At 31.3% G+C, this 26,318-nt stretch overlaps 1 protein-coding gene across 1 annotated transcript; it reads left to right on the top strand.

Moving 5' to 3' along the window:
- Nucleotides 1-25,420, top strand: LOTGIDRAFT_139881 (hypothetical protein; the record flags this gene model as incomplete). The annotated part of the gene is given in 26 exon segments (XM_009049922.1): nt 1-786; nt 7,263-7,343; nt 9,229-9,392; nt 9,946-10,042; nt 10,436-10,557; nt 10,876-10,987; nt 11,450-11,586; nt 11,969-12,144; nt 12,602-12,796; nt 12,933-13,069; nt 13,516-13,703; nt 13,907-14,008; nt 14,165-14,228; nt 14,639-14,762; nt 17,787-17,893; nt 21,112-21,268; nt 21,651-21,792; nt 21,811-21,888; nt 22,222-22,377; nt 22,633-22,783; nt 23,069-23,143; nt 24,093-24,180; nt 24,293-24,327; nt 24,473-24,685; nt 24,972-25,058; nt 25,325-25,420. The coding sequence occupies 26 exon segments, from the start codon at nt 1-3 to the stop codon at nt 25,418-25,420; spliced, it is 3,870 nt and encodes a 1,289-aa protein (XP_009048170.1).
- Between the last annotated feature and the right edge of the window lie 898 nt (nt 25,421-26,318).

Below are 26,318 nucleotides of genomic sequence, written 5' to 3'. Positions count from 1 at the left end.
ATGCTAGATCCTTCGTCCAGCGAAGAAGAATCGGAAAATGATACTCTTGAGGATGAAAATTCGGACGTTCTCAGTTTGCCTAGTGCTGAGCAAAGGAGTTTATCAGCAAGTGGGGATAACTTGAGTGTAGTAGGGGGGCATTCTAGATCCAACAGTATTAGACCTTCAAGTCCCAGTCCTTCATTAATTAGTGATCGTGAAAAAATCGAAGATGTTGAAAAATTGGAACGAGAGGAAGAAGAAAGAAAAAAAAGATTGCAACTTTATGTATTTGTTATGCGATGCATCGCATATCCGTTCAATGCAAAACAACCAACGGATATGGCACGGCGTCAAACTAAGGTCACAAAACAACAGTTACAAACAATAAAGGAACGCTTCAATTCCTTTTTGAATGGCGAAACGCAAATTGTCGCCGATGAGGCTTTTATAAATGCAGTGCAAAGCTATTATGAAGTCTTCTTAAAAAGTGATAGAGTAGCAAACATGGTGCGTAGTGGAGGGTGTTCCTCTAATGACTTTCGTGAAGTTTTTAAAAATAATATCGAAAAACGTGTGCGTAGTTTACCTGAAATTGATGGATTAAGTAAGGAAACTGTGTTAAGTTCTTGGATGGCAAAATTTGATGCAATTTATCGAGGGGAAGAAGACCCACGAAAACAACCTCAAAGGATGACAACCGCAGCATCTGAGTTAATTCTTAGCAAAGAACAATTATATGAGATGTTTCAGAACATTTTAAATGTGAAAAAATATGAACATCAAATTCTCTATAATGCTTGTCAGGTGAGTAAAATTTGAAGTGGTATTCATTTGTCACAAGCTAGGAATATATTGGGTAGGCTGTATTTGTCATGTTTAAAAACAAATAAGCTTATATAAGATTGATAATGAAATATGTATAATGTTCTTTGGTCATCTTCTTATCAGACTTAATGACTGATGTCTACGGAAGATCAATGTTATTAAACTCCATTAATTAGATACAGAGATACAGAGTAATAGTGATCATTATAAATCATCAAAATAAGCTTATCAGATGATCAGTATTAAGCTCTTGTAAGTTTATTTCAGAATAAATTTTCCTTTCCCAATTCCTAAACTTTGATATTTATAAGTTTAAGCTTACTGGTAAGTACTGGTAATCTTTAAATATATTGTCTAAGCATACAGTTTACTTTTCAAATGAATTTTCCATTATATAGCATTAACAATGATTTATAATTGAATTTCCTTAACCCTTGAACACTTGAGTGTAAATTAACCCTCGCTTTAAGTCAAATTACTGTACCGGTACCAGTACTTGAAAAAGGAACAGTCTGATTCAATGCAAAGAAATGGGCTTATTATGTGTGATACCATACTATATCTAAACCCTTTATGTATCTATATAGTTTGTCTGGTGACCAAGAAACCATTAAATGTTAAATTTAAGAATTGCTGTCTTGTCTTGTCAAATACAGAAATTCACAAATGGTTTGTTTTTAACCAGCGATTATTTTTAGATTATTTTATAAGTGAAAACTTTCATGTTGGCATGTAGTTTTCACTATCCAAGTCTCAAAAACATTTGGAAAAATCAAGACTGTGCACCATCTGTTTGACCAATCGTACCTTAGTCTCAGAAATTGGAATTTTTTGCTATTATACTGGCAGCAAGGTGGCAAAGATTAAATATAAATTTTATGTTAATCTAATCAGTAGAATTCCTTATAAGCTTAAAGGAATTGAAAAGAGATTTTCTAGATTTTGTCTGTATATTGGGGAAACTGAAAGTATCAATTTGCACCTTTCCATGTTACAATCATACATCCTTAGTTCCTGCAATTCTACTTAAATGACATCACTATTCAGCAAGGACCTTATGTGATACAAGCATACCGTACTGGTCAATTTCTGATGCTACCAGAGTCCCTGATACATATGAAAACCTCTACAATTCCTTCAAGCTTATATCACTGAAATATGGATCGTGATGTTTTAAAAATAAATGATTGCCACAAACTCAAATGATAAGTCTAGCAATAAGTTTATATATAGTTTATTATAATTTATTAGATTTAAACTGTTCTCAGTTGATATTTGTTGTTTATTATTTTATTTCGTGAACATCTGGTTAGGATCAATTCAATATTAATTTGATATTATGGCATACAAAAAATAGGACAACAAGCAGACCAGCTTTTCAATCTGATTAAAAATTGTTTTAACACAGAACAAAGAAATCTTGATCTGCATTTTAATTTAATCAAATTGTCCAGCTTCTTTTTTTTTTACCTGGACCTGGTACTGGTAGTTAAGGTGCTTGATGAACACTAGTAAAGTGTGACTTGCTATTCATTCTAGGTTTTGAAATATTTATCTTTTGTTGACGCTCCAAAAGAATTGCAACTTAGTTAAGTTGTTGTTGAAAATAAAATTGGCCATTTCTTAAAGGCCATGGTTCGATATTTTAGGGGTTGATTTTGTTCTTGAATAATATGTCTCCAGAAGTACTAGAACTGCACGAAAATGACACAATCCCTTCAAATTAGGAATTTCACGTTTTTTTTTCTGTGTTCAATATGTGGCAAAGTCTCAAGAAAAGACGAGTCGTCATTTAAACTTTCAAACGCGGATAATGCTGTACACACATGGATTTTAAGACTCAAATTTCAATTATGAGCTTTGAACACTATTACTGATTAGCTTAGCTTAAAAAATTCTCATGTCATAGACTAGGGTATGATTGGTTAAATGGGTGGCGAATCTGTTCATTTGAAAGACCTTAAATTTTTTTAATTTGTTCTTTGTCTGTGATCATTTAAAATTTTCTACAGAGATTTTGACAACATTTACTTAATAATGAAACCTTTCCATGACATGGTTTTTAGCAATGACATGATTTTAGTAATTTCACATTTTCCAACATTTTATGAATTTCTTTTAATTGAATTCATGAGAAAAAAGCCATTTCCAGACTCAATTGTGAAATTTGGCATAAAGTCTCTTTGATTAATGACTATTCATACACATGATTGTGTTAGATAATTTAAATCCTCTATGGATTCAAGAAATATACCACTAGAATTTTCTCTAAGAATTTCATAGTTTGCATAAATGAGGTCCCATTCTTAGTTTTTGTCTGTTCATTTCTATACCTGCGAATTCACAATTTTTTTTGTTGGGAGTTAAAGCTATTCAGGGAGTTAAACACTATGGAATATATAAGTGTACATTCTTACAGAGCCACATAAATCATGTTTGGAAATTGCCCCTTGGGTAAACGGTCCACTATGAAATTTTTGGTAGCAACATACGAGCTTGTATCACAGTGTTAAATGGTACCTGTAGTCATTTTTACCTTTGACTGTGCTGATAGTTACTTGATCACATGATTTTGGTAGTTTATTTGTTTGAGGTGGATTAAGCTTTAGGGAAAGTAACAAGAGTTTACAAATGCTCCTGTGGCGGACAGTTGTTACCCTTAAACATACATCACATATATTCATACAGTAAAAAAAATCTTCTTGGTCATGAAATTGTCACATTCTTGTGGATCTTGGTCTGTAGGTGAAATGGGAATATAAGATTTTTTGCAGGTACGGTAAGGGCACTCAAAACCAGTGCAAGAGAGAGAGACTGTGGTCACAGCACTGAGCATTTTTTTTGTCCTAAAACTGTCTCCTTATAAATATCTAGCTTGGAATATCAATGAAGCTTGAGGCTGTATGAATTATTTACTATATTGATAGTAAGAGTAAAAAATGACTGTAACATGACTTTCTTTTTGCTTTTTTATGTTACATCATTGTTTTAATTCTGAAGAATATCACAAAGTTTGTTTTCTTTCTAATATAAATTTGGGAATTTGAATGGAAGTCCTGTATTTATTTGAATCCAGTACTGTATGAGACAGTTCCCACCCCTTCCTTTCCAAATACTATCAATGATAAAGAACTGGTGGTACTAGTCTTACTATATTCTCTGACAGTGTGATGATAATATTGTTACTATGGGAACCATTGATTGCAGCTTGCTACCAGAGTTATTATGAATGGAACCAGTTTACTAGTAACATTGTTACAGTTGTTAGGCCTTGAACTCTTCTCTTAATCTCATACTCAGTTACATTCTTTTAGTTCATTCTTTTACTCAAAGTTCATATTAAATTTGTAGTTTAAATATGCATGTTAAAAATCATGAAAAGGCTGTTGATTTTTTATTGCTATTGGCAGAGATTATACTGGTATTGCATCATGAACAATGCTCATATTTTCTGAATTTTGTTTTCCAAAAACTGTTTCATAAGCATTATTATCTATGTTTAATCTCTTTGAAATGGACACCAAAAATTGACAAACCCATTCAAGTGTGACATAAGGTGTCCCCAAAGACTGAGCATCATCCACCACAGCACTCATTCAGGCTCAAATTCAGACTTTTGATGTTGACTCTAGAGCTTAAAACTAATATGATAAGGGTGATTTAACTACATGTAAATTTGCTATATATTCGTCAATTAGTTGTCTGGCTGTCTTTTCAGCATAGTATGGACAAAATCACTTTGTATTTATAAGTGGTTTAAACTAAATGTCAAACTACCAAGATTTGCTTAAATATTTTGTATGGTGTAATTTTTCAATCTAAATTTTTATTTAGACCGACTGACTGACTGACTATAAACTTTTCAGTTTATTTTCTTATTATTTGAAGAATTTCAAGTTGTAATGATGCTAAATGTTCGTAAGAGTTATGCATGAATATTAGAAACAAGTAAAAATCCAAATTAATATATTCAATAAAACACAGTCAATATTATTGCCAGTCATGCCAGAAATATTTTTGCTGGAAATAAGTGTCTGAACACTGACATTGTCTGGCATTATTTTCAGTTGGGTGATAGTAAAATTATCGGTGTCTCTTGTTAGCATGATTGTATTTGATGAAACATACATTAAATTAAAGAATGATAAAATATTTAATTAGGAAATTGATTATATTTCTACAGATTTTTTTAGCTTCTTCTCAGGATTGAAGCTAATTTCTAATTAGAATTATGTTAGGTATTCGTCAGTGGATTGATAAGACCTTGGATGAGTTTGAACTTGACATGGTTGTGATGAACTATTTGAGTTACTGCTCTTGATTAAGCTAGTGTGTGCAATAGAAGCTGGGACTTTAAAGAAAAAATGTCGTGATGGTTGATTTAATGACAAACTATTTGGAGGTGGGCGATGAAATATTTCTTAACATCTGCCATGGATATAATTCATCAAGCCCCCATGTCATCTATTTTTGAGCAAAAAACAATCTTTGACATTATTGGTAAGCTCTGTCATGTACATGTATACAACATTGTAAATTATCAAATTTTTTTAGCTTTTTTGACAAAGTGCAGCTGGTAATTTCCCCTCCCATTTGAAGATAAATTTTTGATGAACCAATCTAATGGGAGGTAAAACATGTTTAATAATAAAGTGAAGAGAATTGATCTCCATTTTGAATCCTGAATGACTATCAATATTTCATTTCCTTTTCTAAGATTCCTCTAGAAACTAGTACCAATACATTCATAAATTATCTATAAATTTACCAGTAACTGTTTAAACTTATAACACAATGTCTATGTAAACATGTTTTACAGTTTCTTTAGAACTTTAATGTTCCTTGAATTTTTTTTTAAGTATAACGCATGATTTTCTTCTATTAAACCCAAATTTGGAAAAAAAAGCACTGATGACACATTCACGAATTTGGTTCATGTAATACTGCACATTAGTCGTGCCAAGGTGTGCCATATTGGTACTTCTGAGCACTTGTTAACTGTTTAATGTTCGTGTACTGGCCACTACATCACACTGTATTACACAATGCATGACCATAGCGGCATTGACACTCATTGGCACACATTGACACTCATTGGCACACATTGACACTCATTGGCACACATTGACACTCAATGGCAATACTGAAGTATTGTTTGCTCAAAGAAGTTAATGCATGATAAATTTCAAAATTTTGTGTATAACATGATATGACTTGCACCCAAACTCCTTTCTTCAAGTAAAAATCACAAAGACTTTAATCATTGAAATGCTGAAGTGTGTGTCATTGCACAAACAGAATTCGTGCAAGGTTCAGTGTAACTTTACAGCATTCCATTTAGACAGAGCCTCTGATTTAGATTGATTAGAGCTATAACTTCAGATTCAGTTTTACTTGGGTCATGCTGGGGCACTCAAGATTTGAAATGACAGTGTGGTCTCGGCTGTTGATAAATGGTTATGAATAAAATAAATAAGGTTATATTTATATAAAATATTTATAACCAATAACAATAAGAAATATTCTCAATCTACAAAAGAGATCAAATTATGCAATTTATTGATGAGAAGATGTTATATAAGGAACATGGTCGATAAAAAAAAGTCTGATTCGAGGAAAACTTCTCCTCATTAATTCTCTAGATTGACAAGATTTGGTCTTCTGAGAACTTTGATTGATTTAGTTCCAGATTCATTATTTAGATTACATTTATTTCTATTATTCATTGCATAACATGTTCGTCTTATGGCATATACCTCATTTGAATATTGAAAAGGGTTCTGGTTTTGTCAAAGGAGGGAGGGGGGTTATAGTGTTGGTGGTCATTCTTCATCACTTTCATGTATGTTTGTCAGGGAAGATTGTGATATTTCATAAAGATGTCCTCTAACTATACTGATCACCAGTTGGGTATCGTTACAAATTATGAAAGTGGCCAGTTCCAAAGGCAACTCACAACACAATTACATGAGAGTTGTTTTCGAAACTTATAACCCGTATTCTTATTCACAACCGGTGATGCAACTGGTGATTGCTATGGTGTGAGGGAAACTTTAGCAAGATACAGCTATGCATATTTAACAGTTGACACTGGATATGAAGCCATACAAAGACAAGAAGGCCTTAAATTTGTACTAGTAACACTGAATACACTGATATGCAAATTAACTGGCATTGGACTGACTGAGTGTTATATTGCCCTATAGTTAATAAATCATTGTTATTGTTAATAAACTTGCCTAAGTAAAAAATAGCTCCAAACCCTGTTTAATAGTAAGTCTGTTTGCTGTGTAGGATTCACGAAGGAAATAACAAAAAAAACTATTGAATTTTGATGTAAATAGGATTTTATATGAAATGATAATCAGTAAAACAATGTGTCACTATTCATTTTGTTACACAATGGTCCATTTCTTGCACCTAATAAGCTTATTCATGTTTTATCTATATTTCAGTTGGATAATGCGGATGAACAGGCTGCTCAAGTTAGAAGAGAATTAGATAACAGATTACAACAAGTTGAGCTCATGGCTAGGGTAAGTTGTGTTTGCTGGCCACGTCTACTCTAACTCTTCCTTCATCACCATCAAAACATTCTGTTGCTAAACAAAGAGTCATTTTACAACGGGCTTGCTTGATCATACTTGGGTTCTTACCTTTCTTTTCTCTCTATCCTAAAGTTTTAAACTTTTTCTTTCTATTATACCTTTGCCAGATCCTTGATGGATTGCATTACTCCTATTACCCCTATAAATCCTTATAAATTCATGATTTTCTAATAGGTTTTCCTTTGCAAACTTTTTCTTGTCCGAGAATATAGCCTGACTGAATAGAACAACCCAAATTATAATTTAAGCTAAACTAGAACCGCACTACGCCCCAATAAATTTAAAAATTACCCCTTTTACCCAAGTTGAAAACCCTTGCCCCTAAGGACCTGTTAGTCTATTACTTATCACAAACCCAAGGGTTACAAGTGAATTGAGGAAATTTCAGTTTGATGCAATGCCTAATTCTAATCATCTGATTTCTCTACAGTTGAACAACACAAAAAACACAAGTGAGAATATTTTATTGTGTGTAAAAATGAGAGATGGGAGATGTTAATGAGTTAATGACTGTTTGTATAGTGTTTATTATTGACATATTGACAGAGTGTATCTATAGTTATAAATTAAGTCTTCAATTGGAGGTCATTAACAATTTAACAGTCCACTTGCTTATATTCATTAACAAGTCTTAAAGGCCCAACTACACTGGAGGTTTAGAAATTTAGAATAAGACATAATATTAGAAAATAAACACTATTATGGATATATTCCTTTATTTTAGCAGAAAATGCCCTGGGTTCTTTCACAGAAGGAGAAAAACAAGGCAGGAATGTGAAGTCCACCTTGCCATGCGCGCTGGTTAGGCATAGCCGAGATATCGGAAATGGGAATTATGGTAATTACCCACATGGGAAGATATTTAACACTAGTAGTCCCAAACAACCAGCCTCTGATGTTTCAAGTACTGTAGTCATATCATCTGAAAATCTGTACCTGGAAAACAATGGCTGCTTTTTTTCATAGTGTTTAACTTTCACAGTAAACTGGTTGACATCACTTTAAACAGGATTTTTCTTTTAACATGGGAAAGGGGAATAACTCTTGTTTGGAGAAGTTGCAAAATGTTGCTTTTAAGTTATTCAAGACTTCCTTCTACTTGTATCCTGTAAATGGTCCTTAAGTGTATTGAGTTTGTATCCGTTCATAGACTGACATGATTAATATGCATATTAATTATGTTATCTCCATACCTAGGGATTGTAACCTATCATTGACTTTGGATAAGGTTTACCTGACAGTAATGTGTAATTAGTGGATAACACTCTGACATCCATTATCTGGACAGACTTCATTAATTGGTATCTTCCAATTGATATTTATTTCTAAATTTCTTAAAAAAAAATAGCCTTAACCCTTTCAACTCTTGTTGCCAATTACACATTAAATACCTGAGCAGCCTTGAAAGTGGTAGTTACAAAGTGACGTCACATAATGTTAATGGGACAGTTGCAACATTTTTTTGACCAATTATACTAAAGTCTCAAAATTTTTTAGTCATTAGTAATCAGTAATAGTGTTCACAGCTCACCGTCAGATTTGTGTTCAATTCCAATTTATGAATTCCTGCTTACACTTAATTTTGTAGTGTTTTTTTATTTTTGGTAAATTTCCTGATCATTTTGGCAGCAATCCTAATGATTTTGAAGAAGCAATTGAAAATTCCTGGAGCCTTATTCTTAAAAAAAAACTGTCTACAGATTGGCTCTTAAAACTAAATTTACTATAAGTTAATTGAATTTGGTCCTAGATGAGAACTGATGTGTTCTTACAAACTAGAGCACAGTACATTATTATATTATAACTCTTTCAGACACGCCGTCATCCAAAATTTGTTGTGAAAGAGATGGAAAGTATGTATATTGATGAATTAAAAGCTTCTATTAATATGTTAATGGCTAATCTAGAAAGTTTACCAGTATCAAAAGGTGGAGCTGATTCGAAATATTCTCTACAGAAACTGAAACGATATAACAGGTATGTTGATTTCAATCCTTTTATTTACCTCCAAATCATATAAATAAACATAACATTGACTTGGTTTTTATACGCTCACATCTCATTATGTGGATGTATATCATTGCATTCTGTCTCTCTGTTCACATTCCTGGTCCAAACCACACCCCCATTCATCAACATACTTCCTACAATCTGTGGTAATACAAGTGGGAAAATATTACGTATTCATAGATGAATATTGTCCAATCAGTTGGTCCTACTGTATTTGTAGCAAAATTTCAGCCAATCAAAACAAATCACTTGCCATGATGCTTTGTTTGCCAACGTAAAGATATGTGAGCAGCGTGCCACTACATATTAAAAAAACTTCTAACAACTGTTCCAATCATTGAGCATAATTTCTTGAAGGATTTTATTATGTAGTTTAGTTTTATCTGGATATCAAGTAATGATTAATTCAAATATAGTTTTGAATGTGATAAAATGTTTCTATAAGAGCTATATTGTTCAAGCAGTCTAAATAAATGTCCATAAAGATTTTACCACTTAACCTTATATCTTTTGTTTTCAGGGCTCAACACTCATCTCTATCTAAAATAGATATCAATGATACAGATACTGACCCTGGTCTATCAAAATTAGATGTTGTCCTGTCTTTTACCTTGGAGGTACCTTATCTTTATTTTAATTTGATAAGATTTATTGAATTCATACAAGCAACTAATAATATCCTTGACTTTGAATCAAATAATGATCGGATCGTGGTAAGCTTAGTCGAAAGTAGGGCGGCAATGATTTTTGAAGTTTCTGTTCGATAAACTAAACATTACTAAATTAAATGATGATGACCCAATTTCTAATATATACTTGAGTTTTGCATTGAGGGTTACAAACGGAAGTTGAGAAATGATTGTGCCATACAGTGCAAGTTTTAATTAATCACATATATGCTTGCAGCCATAATGTAAAGCGCCTGGTAGTCTAAAATTATTGATGATCCAAGTTCCAGCTGACAGATAACTCTCCTAGTAGCCACAGTCAACAATTGATTTATATTTCAGGTACATGTGATAGAAGTGAAGGGAATTAGAACATTAGCTAGTAATAAAATAGTTTATTGTACAATGGAAGTTGAGGGGGGTGAAAAATTACAAACTGACCAGGCTGAGGCTTCTAAACCATGGTAAGTAATATGGATGCTATAGTTAATTATGCCTTTGTATCATAATAGTTTTTGCGATGGAATTTTATTTGTGAACACTAGTAGGGATTGTTTACATTTTTTTTCTGAACTTTGTATGTGTATGACCTAATGAATTTTGCGATAGTGACATCATAAACTGCTTAGTTTTCAAGACCCACAATATACCGGTAGTTGGTAGTGTACCAAATAGACATAAAAAGTTGTAGCGCAAACATTGAATATGAGTTGTTAAAAGGACAATGGTTGTGCCAAAGAAAAGTTCTTCTTGTAACTTTTACTAAATTGTTTCTATTCTAGTTGGGATACTCAAGGTGATTTTACAACCACTCACCCTCTACCAGTTGTTAAAGTAAAATTATTTACAGAAAGTTCTGGCATGTTGAGTCTAGAAGATAAAGAATTAGGAAAGGTAGGTCAAACCAAATCATTATTATGATAATAAACATCATAGCTAGAATTTTTAAGAAGGATGGATCCTGGATTATTTAAAGATAGATAGCAATGTGCCATAATACCCAACTTTTCTTCTGTATTTTATCAACATTATATTTACACAATGACTCCTGTTTGGGTCGAACATACTATTCTCTTTCTTCACATAAATAACCTTAGACCTAACCTGATGACCTCTGCTTTAGCCAATCGAATTTCACTGGTCAACTCAGAACAGCAGATGAAAGGAATACACCTTTTGTTCTTGTCACAATCTCAGTGCTGGAAAGGGAAGAATTTTGATTGGCTGGTGGTGTTATACAGTTGTAAAGAGATGTTGTTAGACCTACCTGGAGTGAAATTGAAATTACAGTGCTTATTATTTTATTGTAATCATGTCATTGTTCAGATGTGTACCAATGTAAGTTATATATTGCAGGTTGTGATAAGACCTACATGTAACAGTGGACGCATACCAGAATGGTTTAAAATGACCACAACTAAAAACTGTCCTGATGAATTGAAGATTAAGATAGCTGTAAGAATAGACAAACCTAATAATCTCAAACATTGTGGGTAGGTAGACTCATTTTATTTTTTCATAAATATTTGCTATCACAAAGTTTGTCTTATACCTTGACTGCAATAGCCCTAGATAGAAAGACTGTATTATGTCTTATTGTAACAAACTTTCTGTACAGAGCCTTGATTGAATGTATTCGCTAGTATACAATCTAATGCTAATGCTAAATGCTGCAGATACAACAAAAGTGGTTATTGGAGTCAAGGTATAAGACATTGGTGGATGAGACTTGAAGTGAGTCTAATCATGAAATATATTTTCAAAAATATGTAGATAACTAATGGCATTATTGACCACTCAAGTTTTTTGACACATGCTTTTGGCATTGTAATAAACTAAACTGTATTTTTATCTTATATTTTGGATTTCTTTCAGAAATTTATATGCACTTGGTAAAACTGTATGGAAGAAATGGAAAAAACGATACTTTGTTCTTGTACAAGTATCACAATATACGTTTGCTATGTGTAGCTACAGAGAAAAGAAACCAGATCCAACAGAAATGATGCAACTTGATGGATTTACTGTGGACTATTGTGAACCATTACCAGGTATGTCTAGTAGATAATATTAGGAGTCAAGGTCCCATATTGCAAAAAATTTCTTATGATCAGTTTTGTTGTTTGTATGGTAATTCTCAATGAGAATATTCTAATTGTAAGGGTTTTTGAGGAATGGGCCTAGGTTTGTTATTTTGGGATCTAGGTGTTCAAGTGATGCTATCAGATGAACTATAAGTGACTTCCTTCAGAATATGTTTCATTTAATTGTGTTGTTTATCCTATTCTTTTCATTCATTAACATTTCTCCCATATGTAGTTTATTGTCTAGGGTCCTTTAAGTTTTTAGCAATTGCATGTTAGAAGCTGGTAACAGCTTTATCTGCTCGATTATTCTTTTCAAAAAAGGACAAATTTGTAATTTGTGTTTTATTCAGTTCCTGGAATTATAGTACCATTTAATGATTATAAGTCCTTCTATTGTATATATTATATAATATCATTGTAGAGTTAGAAGGTGGTCGATATTTCTTCAACTTAGTTAAAGAAGGTGATAATGTAACATTTGCTACTGAAGATGATTCTGAGAGAGCATTGTGGGTACAGGCTATCTATCGAGCTACAGGACAAACACATAAACCCGTACCACCAGTAGTTCAAACCAATAAAATAAGTAATACCCAAATATCTAGGATGCAAGGAGGTAAGTAGTAACACCAGACAGGATTCACACTTACACCCAATACCTTGTCTTGAACAATGTCAAATTCAGGTCTAAAGTGACAAATGGTATAAGTTATGTACAGAACTACATTTATAACTGTTTTTTTTTTGTGTAGATGCTGACCGAGCTAGAAAACATGGATTAGATGAGTTTGTTCAAGCTAACCCATGTAATTTTGAACATCATGAATTATTTCAACTTTTACAAACATTAACATTAGATTACAGGCTAAATGATGCTTATACATGTCTGGTAGGTGACCTGCTTCTCTAGTCATTATTTCTTCTTGCTATTTTACAATATTCACCTACTGATGTAGGGTTGTGCAATTGTTTTAACTTTGTTGGGTAGACTTATTAATTTTAAAAAGTATTCACTATAATGAATTTTTCGGACATATAATTGATATTCAGTACAGAAATATTTTTTCCTTCCTTCATTTATTCCTTATTCATGCCATCAATCATTATTTATTAAGTCAAACGTCTGTGGGTCTTGTACCTCAACCAAAACTACAAGTTTATGATGTAGCAATCTCAAAGACCCTTAGATATTATTAGCAACTTTTGCGATAGTGATGTCACAATCAGTTAAGTATTTATTCTGACAGAAACCACTAACATCTGATGGAAAATTGAAATTTGTTGAAATAACCCATGAATTTCTTCATCCAGTTGATATTATTGTGTATATTATAGGGTTGGTTTAGTCCTGGTCAAGTTTTTGTATTAGATGAATACTGTGCCAGATATGGTAATCGTGGTTGTCATCGTCATCTATGTTATTTAAATGATTTATTAGAACGAGCTGAACGGGGTATTATGATTGATCCAACACTGATACATTACAGCTTTGCCTTTTGTGCCTCGCATGTCCACGGAAACAGGTAAAGCTCTACAATTCATTTCTTTTAATTTTCGTATTTCTAACTGGTTTCTAATCTCAAACTTGATATGCAACACTAGTTTTTTTGTATTTTTTATGTATGAAAGTCATGCAAAGTTTTTGAAATAATTTCAGGTTTGATTAAGTTTAGAGATTTCCTGGCTTGAATTTTGACATAACTTGAATTAATATTGTATATTTCAGACCTGATGGAATTGGAACTGTCTTATTACAAGAAAGAGAGAAATTTGATGAAATTAAAGAAAGATTACGAATTTTACTAGAAAACCAGATCACACATTTTAGGTATATTTAGATTAATTTGTGAACAATACAAACTTTTCAATTTTCTAATGAAATCACGTATCTTCTTGTATTAATTTTACAAAAAATAAGGAATGAGCTATAAATATTAAATATTTTAATTTAATTGTCATTGTTGTTTTTTTTTATGGTTTATAGATATTGTTTTCCATTTGGTCGACCTGATGGAGCATTGAAGGCTACGTTATCTCTATTAGAACGGGTGAGTTTATTTCTCATGGATAAGATCTATTTTTTTTATATTTTATAGTGACTCTACATACATGTGTAATCTACCGATGTTGTCAGGTTTCTACCACTTTTGCATGTTGTCCACCGCTCTACCGACGGGATACACGATTCTACCGATTTTTTTTGGTGGTATTTCCAACATGGTCAGGTTCCATGATGTTACATGATGTTTTGGAACAAATCAAACTTGTGTTACATACCGAAAATATGTTCAAAAATTATCTTATTGTTCTTGGCAACAGCGTTTATCATTTGATGATGCAGAATTTAAAGTACAAATTAATTCATTTAACAGAAACAGGTTCATGTGATAGATTATTTAATGTTGGTAAGGTCTAGGATTAGATATGAAAGATATTTTTACTATATTTATTCCAATAGGTTTTAATGAAAGATATTGTTACACCAGTACCACCAGAGGAAGTACGTCTGGTCATTAAAAAATGTCTGGAAAATGCAGCTCTAGTCAACTATACTCGCATTTCAGAATACGCTAAAATTGAAGGTATGTTTCACTATCTATGATGTAACCCATTATCATAAATACCATAAACATTGATACCATTATCATTAATATGATAATCTTTAATACTATTTATCTTATCATTAATACCATTATCATTAATACCATTATCATGAATACCAGTCACCTTATATCATGGTCTCGACTGCTTACCTAGGTCAATGCTATAAAAACATCACACGCTGTGGGCTGCAAATTGGTATGGCTCTATAACAACTTTTTGCTGGACCTTGTTGTCTACTCAAATATTTTAATGGACTTTGATCTTGCATGTACCCTGCTAAAAATTTCGCTTCTTTTGTCTGTGTTTATGCAAAATATGTTATCCTGATTGCAAAAAATTCAAATGAAAATTTATGCTCTTTTTGCTTGAAATTAGACTGCCTTGCCTGGAACTTTTCAAAGATTAAAACATGTATTAAGCATTTTGCTTTCTAATAACTTATTTACCTGTTCTTTGTTCTTTGCTTGACCTTTAAAGGACGTAAAAAAGGTGATGAAAAAAATTAGATTTAGAGAGTAGCATTAGTCAATGTGCTGCACTAATAGATTTTCTAGCCAGTAGCCATTTTCCCTAACTATAGAAGTGTTTTGTTTCATATTTATTTCATTGTTTTTGTTTAGAATTGTGTCAAGACAAATTGAAAGTCAGTCCTACAATTTTGTCTTGTAGATCACTTGTGATGTTGGTTGATTCACAATCACTGCTTGCCCCTAATCAATTTGTATATGTTTTAATTAAGGAGGTGGGATATAAGTGTAGATGTGTGATTAGATACTGATTTTATTCTTAATGCCCTTACTGACGTCATAGAATAGCTATGTGTAATATTAGAAAATTCATGTAAACCATAAACATAGCTTGAAACAAAGAAGAAAAATAAGTGTTTATATTACATACAGTTATAGGTTATAAATTATCAAATGATAATGAATTAGTCTGAATAATTGTCTTAACACATCTTTTTATTCAATTAAAATATCAACTTGTCCTATTTTGACATCTGAAACCAGTGTTGATTTTAAGTAATAAGAGGTATATATGCTTGAATTGTACTCCTGAAAGCAAATAAATGATGATAAATAACTGCTCTTCTGTATGTTTCACTTTTCTTCTTGATGTAAAAAAGTTCCAAATGGTTTTGATTGATTGCCGCATACTTTATAAACTGAATTTTATCATTTCGCACATCAAATGTATGGTCAAATGTATGGTCAAAGATATGTTCATATATTTGTGTGTATTTTGAACAGTTTTTACCAATGAAAGAACTTGTCAACGGGAATCTACATTGTAGACATCATGATGAGTTTTCCAGATTTTGTTTGATTGTAAAAAGGCATGCGCAATGTCTTCACAATTATACAGTAATGCATGTTATTGTATATCTATTCAATAATTGATGGTGTCGCCAAATTCTCAAATTGATTGAATAAGCTTTGATTCTTTATTGTCTCATAACATGTTTTTTCTCTTTATCTTTCTAATATTTTGGATGATATTTCTATCTTCTATCTATAGGAGGAAGTGGTAGGTATTTTATATCTTGGATGTTGTCATGCCTCCCACGTTTTTAATTTATTTCCCTTTCATCACATTAAAGACCTAAATCAGTTGTCCCAATGTCAGAACCACTATTGTATGCTTCTTTTCTTTATATCATTTCAAGGGATTGAAAAGAGGTTTTCTTAAAATCTTATGTGTATTTGGCACACTTATAGAATCAATTTGCACCATTCCCATTTTCAATCAGACATCCTTGGGCCTTGCAATTCCATTTAAACAAAGCATTTTATTTTTATCGATAGTGACTTAATCAAACACAGAGTTTTAGTGTAATTGGTAGAATCACAGATGTCTTATTGAAAAATGGAATGGTGCAAATTGTTGCTATCAATGTCCCTGATAAACATAACAATTTTAGAAAACTTCTCTACAATCTGTTTAAGATATCCATTGTTTTATAATGAGAATTTTGGATCTTCTTAACAACATTTTCCATTTGCTAAATATCAAATCTTTTTTTCTCCTTTGATAAGTTTCTTACTTTCACTGTTTTGTCCTTTTTAAGTTTGATTTCTTTGCTTTAGACTGAAATGCATGGTTAAGTTTTCTTTCTGTCATCCCATGCATTTGTTATTTTGATTTTTACTGTGACGTTGATGAAGATTGAAAGCCAAATACAGAAAAGAGAGTAGTAATTTTAGTTTTAGCACAGTTATTTTCAGATGTAAAATGGTAGTTGATGTTTTTGTAGAATTTTAAGTTAATAGTTTTAGTCACCAAGTAGTTTAGTGGTCACTGTAGGTTAATAATAACCTACGTCTTAAAGGGACATTCCGCTTTTTAGCATATACATAGCATACTTTAGAAATATTTTCAGGTATAATTTACGACATTTTTGATAATGGAAACCTTTTACAAAAAAAGCGGAATACCCCTTTAAATAAATTCAACATCTTTTTTTATTTTACAGTATTAAGTAGATTGAATTTAGATATTGTTTTTTATCAATTCATAAAAATAGTTTTAAAAGAAATGTCAAGGTTAAAACTCACTGTCTCAGTGAATATGTTTTGCCATCCCATGTATACATACAATTGTTATAAAAGTTAAAGAGCTAGTGATATCACAAATTCCATAAAACAAAGACAATTTCTGTTTATATTAAAGTTGATCAATATTCTATATTTATCGTGGTATCAAGAAGGTTATGATTGATTCAGAGTGAATAACAAAGTAATACAAGATAGATGTATTTAATTCAGTTGATTACTCTGACAGATAGAATGGAGCTTTATTAGCTCAGAAAGCAAATATTTAGTTGCCTATATTACTTCAATAGAAATATGACAAGTCTTATAATCTGCAGTACCTTAGTGTACAATGTACAATGTTTTAGATGTGAATCAGAGTTGGTATTGACAGGTTGTTTTAAATATGGGACTGACAAGATTTCTTGTTCCACCTTACTTGATTTGAGTTAAATGTTGTTAATATTTCAGATAGTTTATGTGATAATACACCCCCTAAGAAGAAACTAGATGATATCATGAGACTTGCTGAACTGTGTATTGAGGTTTTACAACAGAATGAAGAGCACCATGCAGAGGTCAGTAAAACATTGTTTCTATAGTAACCATTACATCATAGCACCATCCTGCTAATTGTGGTACTGTCATCAGGCCCATTGTTTTGTTGCTATGGTGATTCTGTCTATTGTTCTATCCTATATCCCAGTTCGTAACGCCCCTATCTGTCTCTCAAAACTTAAACCCTCTCCCCACGGCCAGGTATGTTTTCTATCCTCTTGTATCTTCTGCGCTTTTTGGGCATTTTGAAATTGTGAATGAGTTTTTGGTGCGTTTTGAAATATTTTGTGATTTTGTGAAACATTGGCATTACATATATAAATCTAGAATTGTAAGTGTTTGAAATAAACAATATCTACATGTTGATTCTCCAGGAAGATAAGCCATCCAAGATATTTTGGTTTTCATATTTGAACTATATCTTGGAAATATATGGAAAATTAGTTCTCTATTTATGAGATATATATAATGCCAATGTTTAAAAAGGACAATTGGTATACAAAATAATAATGAATTTTGTATTTCAATCTACTCCCTTGGTACCAATTAGACGTCAACTCTGTCAACTTCCCCATGTCATGTATGTTTGATTTCTCTTATTATTGATATCGCATGATTATTGAATGTCTGGTTATAATATTAGATTGACAAAGTATACAAGACTGTTTTCAAGTGTGTTTTATCAATGATAGGTCCCTTGAAGTACGTTTTGAAATTCATTCTCAAATTTGATTTTGAAAAAAATACTTTCTATGCATTACATACTGTGCAGTTAGTATTTTAAGTAGTACTGAGGATGCTAACCCTTCCTAAAGTCACTGATGCCACTTTGGGTTTGTCAACCTTGAAATCCTTTGTGGAGAGGCACTGTAACAAATAAGGTTGTTGATTCATTTTGGTATACTTATCCTTGAAAGCTAAGTCATATCCATTGGAGTGTTTTTTGTGTGTAAAAAAACCTGAAAAGTATCCAGCCATCCTGCTATAAAATTATTAATGTCCACTATACTTTGTCAATGTTAATTAACCTATATTATTATTAAACTGTATATTGTGATTGACCGTTTTGACCTCTATTATTATTATTATTATTTAGGAATTCAAATCGGTGAGTGAGTACGCATACAAAAAATCGATCCGTCATTGCACATATACTTCAAAACACGTTTTTTATTTCTATGAAATTATTTCTTTTTTTTTCAAATTCTTCATAAAAATTATACAATTAGGGTCTAGAAAACTAGAGTGAAATTAGTGGCAAGAGACATATTATTGTCTACCGTTTCTAGATTAGGAATGCCAGTAGTCAAAATATAATCACACTGCTTCATAGATTTAGACAAAATTCACATTTTTCAGATATTTTACTTATTTTCCTCACAGACTTTTATTTTTGCCCGATTTTTCTCATTATTTTTTATCTTTGAAATAAATTATTACATATGAGTGATCTATTTTTCTTTGTCAACAAAATTGAATTTGTTCATTATTGCCTTGAAATTCTCAATTTTTGTAAAATAAAATGAAATATTCCAAAAAGAAAATTGTCATGAAACCAAAGTAATGAAATTAAAACTGGAATTTATTTATTTATTTTGGATGCATGTATCGATTTTCATTAATTTATAATATTTTGTCTTCTATTAAATGCTTGAAAATTTGCACTTTTTAATTCTTACATTTTCTATGAATTTGAGTTTAAAATTAGATAGTAGGCAAATATAAAAATATACTTTATTGCATGACTTTTTAAGTATAAAAGAATTCAAGGGAGACAATAATAATATATCTCTTTGTAATGAATACCAATTGACTATTCAAACCCAGATAATACTATTACTACTAGAGTGTGTCATATTTCTTAAAGGGACAGAGACGCCATTTTTGGTTGATTTAAGTCTTGAATATAAAGTAAATAGTCTTCAGAAGGTACTAGAAATGTATGAGAATTGCATAATTCCTTCAAAAATATCTCAAACTGGGAATTTCCTTTCATATTTCTATAGATAACTTTCAAACGCCAATACTTCTGGGCATACATGGATTTGAAGGCTCAAATTTTCGACGGTGAGCTGTGAACAATATTAGTGGTTGGCTTAGCAAAAAAATTCCTGTTTCTGAGACTATGGTCAATTGGTAAAAAAAATGGCGCATATGTTTCTTAATGAGGATTATGCTTTTATATGGCTTCAGATCTAAACAAGCTATAATATATTTATTATTATATAAGTTAAAGTTTTAGTCCTCTAATAACTATTTCATGTTTTGTTTAATTGTATGAAACTTCAAGTGAAGTGAAGTGAATTTCAAGATAATGGAAATTTTGTAGGAAAGAATTAATGGGAAATATAGATAAAAAAAATTGCTAACACACAGACAAACTTTGAACTTTAAAGGGACAGGTTTGCCATTTTTAGGGGTTGAGTTGAGTCTTAAATACAAATGTATATATAGTCTTCAGAAGAACTTGAAATCGCATTTCTATATACTGTAGTGTCTCTAGTAAAGACAAGATGTCATTTTAACTGACAAACGCGGATAATTCATCACATGGATTTGATGGTCCAAATTTGACGGTGAACTGTGAACACTATTACATGATATTGAGACTAAGGTATAATCGGATGGCGAATCTGTCCCTTTTAGTCAGATTTTTACTGAAAAGTACCTTGATCGGCTTTTCTTTTTCATCAATTGGTCATTTAATATATGAGAGGACTTTATCTTTGATTATTTATCAATTGAACTATTTGTATTTACCAGTTATATGTTTAAACTTTGCTTCTGCTTTTCATGTCTTATTTTCTCAACATATTTTATAAACTTATCTAAATGTGTACCAGCTCGCTCAGAATGCACTGATTCACACTAAGATCTTTGTCAGAAATTATCACTGTTTTCAGACTATTTGGATTTTGTTTTACAAACATATTTGTGGAATATTCTGGTAAAGTGGGAACTGAATTGATTTACACTTGTGGGTTTTCTTTGTATTACTGATTTGTACTGATTATTCTAAACCTTGTTTCAAAAAAAAAGTTCAACTATTGGCCCTGTGGAAACATTCTGAAGGACCAAGTTTGATGTGAAAATTTGAGGCTGTAGAAGTGTTTAAAATGAGATTGTAAGAGAAATAAAAATTATTCAAATATTACTAGAAATACTTCTGGTATCAGCTATACAAAACTAAAGTATTTTTAATTCCAAGTTCAGAGTAAAATTAATTTTATCCGTTCAGGCATTTGCATGGTTCAGTGATCTGTTGGTGGAACATGCTGAAATATTCTGGTCATTATTTGGAGTGGATATGAATGCTGTCTTAGAATCTCAGCCTCCTGATACCTGGGATAGTTTCCCTCTCTTCCAGTTACTCAATGATTATCTCCGTGTTGATGGTAAGTAGTCTAGATTATTTTAGTCTGTTAGTTACAACTATAAACCAGTGAGTGCACTGACACTTGAAAAAAAAATGTGCAACTGAATGAGTGTGCTAGTCTGTGGAACATGTCATAGCGCATCAACAGCGCATCAACCTACTGCAAAAATTTAGATAATCTTCCTGGTAGCCCAACAATTCCGGCCCTACCCAGTTCCTCTTACATGATATTCTACATTATATGTGTCTGGCTCTAATCCATCCAAATATCCCTTGGAGGAACTTGGTAGGACTGAACTGGTGTTGCTTATATTTGCTCAATTGAAGACAAACCTAGGATCAAATATGATTCTTAAAGTGTTCAGACAAGTTGATATTTTATATTATGTACATCATTTCAGAAAATTTATGCAATGGTCGATTTCATCAGCACTTACGAGATGTATTTGCTCCTCAAGTTGTTCGTTATGTTGATTTAATGGAGTCCTCTATAGCACAATCTATTCATAAAGGTTTTGAGAAGGAGAAATGGGAACCTCAGGGGTAAGACTGGTTGTTTAGATTATTAGTATTTGATAGATTTACACATATAGTTAGATCTAAGACAATAAACTGGGAGTGTGCTTATAAGCTGTGCACGTTAAAGATTCTGTAACAGTTTTCAGAAAAAGTAGCCTAATGCTGCTCATTTCCCTCATTGCACACTGCGCAATATTGCTTTAATCCTGAGCCAAAAGTAGGATGTAAACCTCCTTTTATTTTAAAACTTAAATCTTCTGTTCAGGCCTGAACAAGCACAGCATAGGAACATAGGCACTGATGATAAATGTTTTGGGGAATTTTTGACACTTTGAATTGATGTTATTGACTATTATATTGTTGTCCAGAAATTTCTTAGATTCTTTTATCTTATCATTTCTTTATTGCCCTATTATTTATTTTGGAATGTAATTGTTTTGTTGAATCCAATAGAAATGGTTGTTCAACATCAGAAGATATGTTATGGAAGTTAGATGCTTTACAAGCCTTTATTCGTGAGCTCCATTGGCCTGAGGAGGTGTTTGCTGATCATCTGGACCATAGATTAAAATTAATGGCTGCGGACATGATAGAAGCAGCTGCTAAAAGGTTGGTTTCTCTTCTAATTATTTGATTCTATTGAGAATGTAGCAATGGAAATTAAGAAATTATTTTAGAATTATTTGAATTGTGAACAGATGATCTCACACTCCAGTTTGCAAGGTTTATTAACATAAATTGCTTAGGGTATATAATTAATTCTAACACAGACCAATATGCTATACATGTTCTATCATCTATTTTCTATCCTAAGTATTTGTCCTAAAGAAAACCATATTGAACTATGTTACTGATATTTTGTAGAACATTAAAGTCATTTGAAAGTAGTTTAAGAAAGGGTAGTAAAGGATCTGATTATATAGCACCAAGTGAAATCTGCACTATGATGAATGTTATTATTGACTGTAAAAACAAGGCTTTACATCTTTGTGCCTTGGACAGTGGTCAAAATATGGTATGTATACCTTTAATTTGCTGTTAATGAATCTGCAACGGAGAAGATAAGATCCTTTACTGCATTAATGTAGTAAGACGACATTTTCTGATCAACGTTGTATGAAATTCTATCAAAAAAATGTCATCTGCATCTTTCATGAGGTCTTATAATTGCAATTTTGTGCCGACTGTTCCTGCAAATATATCAAATATGATTACTCTTCCATTAATCCCTGATATATCTTGGCTCCTCTTTAACTTACATGCTTTAAAGTCAATATATTCTATCTGCTTTCTCTTTCAGCATCAATATCATACTAATCTAGATGAGTTTTTAGAGAGGGTACAGATACAAATGGTCAAATGTCTAGTCGAAAAGGTAGGACTTACTTCTGTTTAGAATTGATTTAATTGATGTTTACTGAACCTTTCTAACATTAATCTTATCTGTGGAATATTAAGATTTCATGTGATATTCAAATATATTTCAACCAATATTCAGATATAATAAATATTCAGATACATTTCAATTGATAATGAGATATAATCAATATTCAGATATATTTCAACTGATATTCAAATATATTTCAACCGATATTCATATATAATCAATATTCAGATATATTTCAACCGATATTCAGATATATTTCAACCAATATTCAACCGATATTCAGATATATATCAACTCTGATATTCAAATATATTTCAACCGATATTCAGATATAATCAATATTCAGATATATTTCAACCGATATTCAGATATAATCAATATTCAGATATATTTCCATTGATATTGAGATATAATCAATATTCGGATATATTTCTATTGATATTGAGATATAATCAATATTCAGATATATTTCAACTCTAATATTCAAATATATTTCAACCGATATTCAGAAATAAACAATATTCAGATATATTTCAATTGATATTCAGATATAATCAATATTCAGATATATTTCAAGCAATATTGAGATATAATCAATATTCAGATATATTTCAACTGATATTCAAATATATTTCAACTTATGTTCAATGTAATCAATATTCAGATATATTTCAATCGTTGTTCACCAATATTCAACCAATATTCAACCGATATTCAGATATATTTCAACTGTTATTCAAATATATTTCAACTTATGTTCAAATGTAATCAATATTCAGATATATTTCAATCGTTGTTCACCAATATTCAACCGATATTCAGATATATTTCAACTGATAGTGTATTTCAACTGGTATAAAAAAGAATCATATCATAACACATGGAGGAATGGGCTCTTATTCGGTTTTCTTATAATAGAAGTTTTATTATGTTTCAGTTATTATCAGTATTAGAAAGTGTGTTGAGTAAACTAGCAAGATATGATGAGGGAACATTCTTTGCTTCTATCTTATCTTTAACAGTAAGTAGATTCATTCTAAAAGGAGAAGCATACAAATAAGTTATGTTTTTTAAAACAGTCCCTTATCTCTGACAATGAAAATGTTTAAAATAGGAAAAAAGCAAAGACATGTTAAGTTAAAAATGCTTTCAACTCTAGAATCTCTTCAGATGTTAAGGAATCTTATTTATTGTAAAGATAAAGAGATTTGTCTAGAAAGTGACATTGATGATGATTAAATTTAAATATTCTGAAGCCTGTTCATGGTATATTTTAAACTCATTATAAGAAAACTAAAAAAATAATTTTTTGACTAGAAACCAGTGAATGAACTAGGAAAAGCCTATGTTGAGTTTATGAGATGTAACCTGGATGTAATGAGACAGAAGATAACTGATGAACTCTATACATTATCAATGTTTGAAGAATGGTATACAGGACAGATGAAGATGATTGGTGATTGGTTAACTGATAGATTAGATTTATCTTTACATCCGTATCAACTAAAATGTCTCATGAATATCAATAGGGTGGGTATACTTTCACAATACATTCACAAAACCTAATTCAACCCACACGCAATGATATCAAATATCTGACAGGTGATTTGTAAATGGGGGGTTGATTCTAACACTTGACGATGATCTACCACTAACTAATATGGTGTCTGCATTATGCCAAAATTGATGTTGGAGAGTTCTCCTCATTTTTCATTCCAAAATTCATAATATTGATGATGTTAGAAGCTTTCAGTGGTAAATTAGGAAAAATTAATGATAAACTCATGAGAATAAAAAAAAAAAAATTATGTTACAGAAATGTTACAGTGATTTTGAGTTGCAAGGTGTACCAGAGAATATATTAAATAGTAAAACTTACCAAACAATCTGTAGTAGACTACAGGTACAGTCATTGTTAACTTATTATTTTCTCATAGTTTTCTTAATGATACTTTCTGATCTTATCATTTGGTCAGTGGCATAAGCAATAATCTTAGATATCCATGCTAATTTGTACCGACTGTAATTGTAATTTGAGTTCTGTAGCACAGTCATTGGTTATATCAAACTAATGGTAGTCTTAGTTTCTTCTCTTGGTCAGAATGTGAAAGTCTGTCATTAAGTTTGATGATGCCTGGTAACTTGATAGTATTCCTGTTTTTATTTCAGGTTGAAGAAGCTACGCAGTCAGTGACTCAATCAGAGAGTGGTAGTAGGTTTCTTGGTAAAGTTTCTAGTAATCAGAGTGATGATGATTCTGATTAAATGTTTTTTTATGATAGATAATGTAGGTTATTAGAAAATAGGCTCACTAATAGACAGCTACCCTCAAATTTAATATTAGTTCTTATCCAGCAAGGAATAACGCTCTGTAAACAAAAAACCATTCCAAAAAACTTTTCGAGATCTGAATTTAGTCAGAATTTATGAAATTGCTTTACAGATTGCAATACCTGAAGATAGATTAATTAAGACTTATAAACTTTAGAATATCAGCCAATGATAATTATAGCCAAAAAATATAAGGTAGTTCAGTTCCATACAATAGCAGATAACATTGGCTTAAAGAAATGATCACAGTTACTTTGTGGCAATAATTATACTTAAACAGTACTTGGACACAATTTTTTTTACTTAAGAACATTTTTAAAAGAAGGATCACAATAAGGATACCATCAATAGAAATTCAAGTTATATGTTTGAGACAAATATTTTACTTAACTAAATAGTCATAGTCCATATTCCAGTCCATTTTTCAGAATTGCTTTTTCTTGCTCCATCCTGATTATAATTACATAACGCACAGATATTTATTAATGATAAAATGCTTCAGACTCAAAAAACATGATGATAAATGATACAAATCGCTCAAAATCTTTGCTTTCAATGTATAGTTTATGACAATCAATGGACGAAAGTGTATAGGAACTCTAACTGTGATTTAAATAAAAGATCTGATTTCTTACATATTCTTTAATATTGAAATCTCTCTCTCCCCTCTCTCGTTATGACATTTACTTATATATATATATATATAGGCATATGATGTCAAAATATAACATAAGAAATACATGGCAAATTGAATTGTTAAAATTTATTACACGAATGATAGTATAAATACTAAAATAGATGTTGATTGTGAAAAGGTTTTCTAAAAATTGTA

This window comes from Lottia gigantea, assembly GCF_000327385.1.
Source record: "Lottia gigantea unplaced genomic scaffold LOTGIsca_141, whole genome shotgun sequence".
NCBI classification, from domain to species: domain Eukaryota; kingdom Metazoa; phylum Mollusca; class Gastropoda; family Lottiidae; genus Lottia; species Lottia gigantea.
This window is presented reverse-complemented; position numbering and strand designations above follow the sequence as displayed.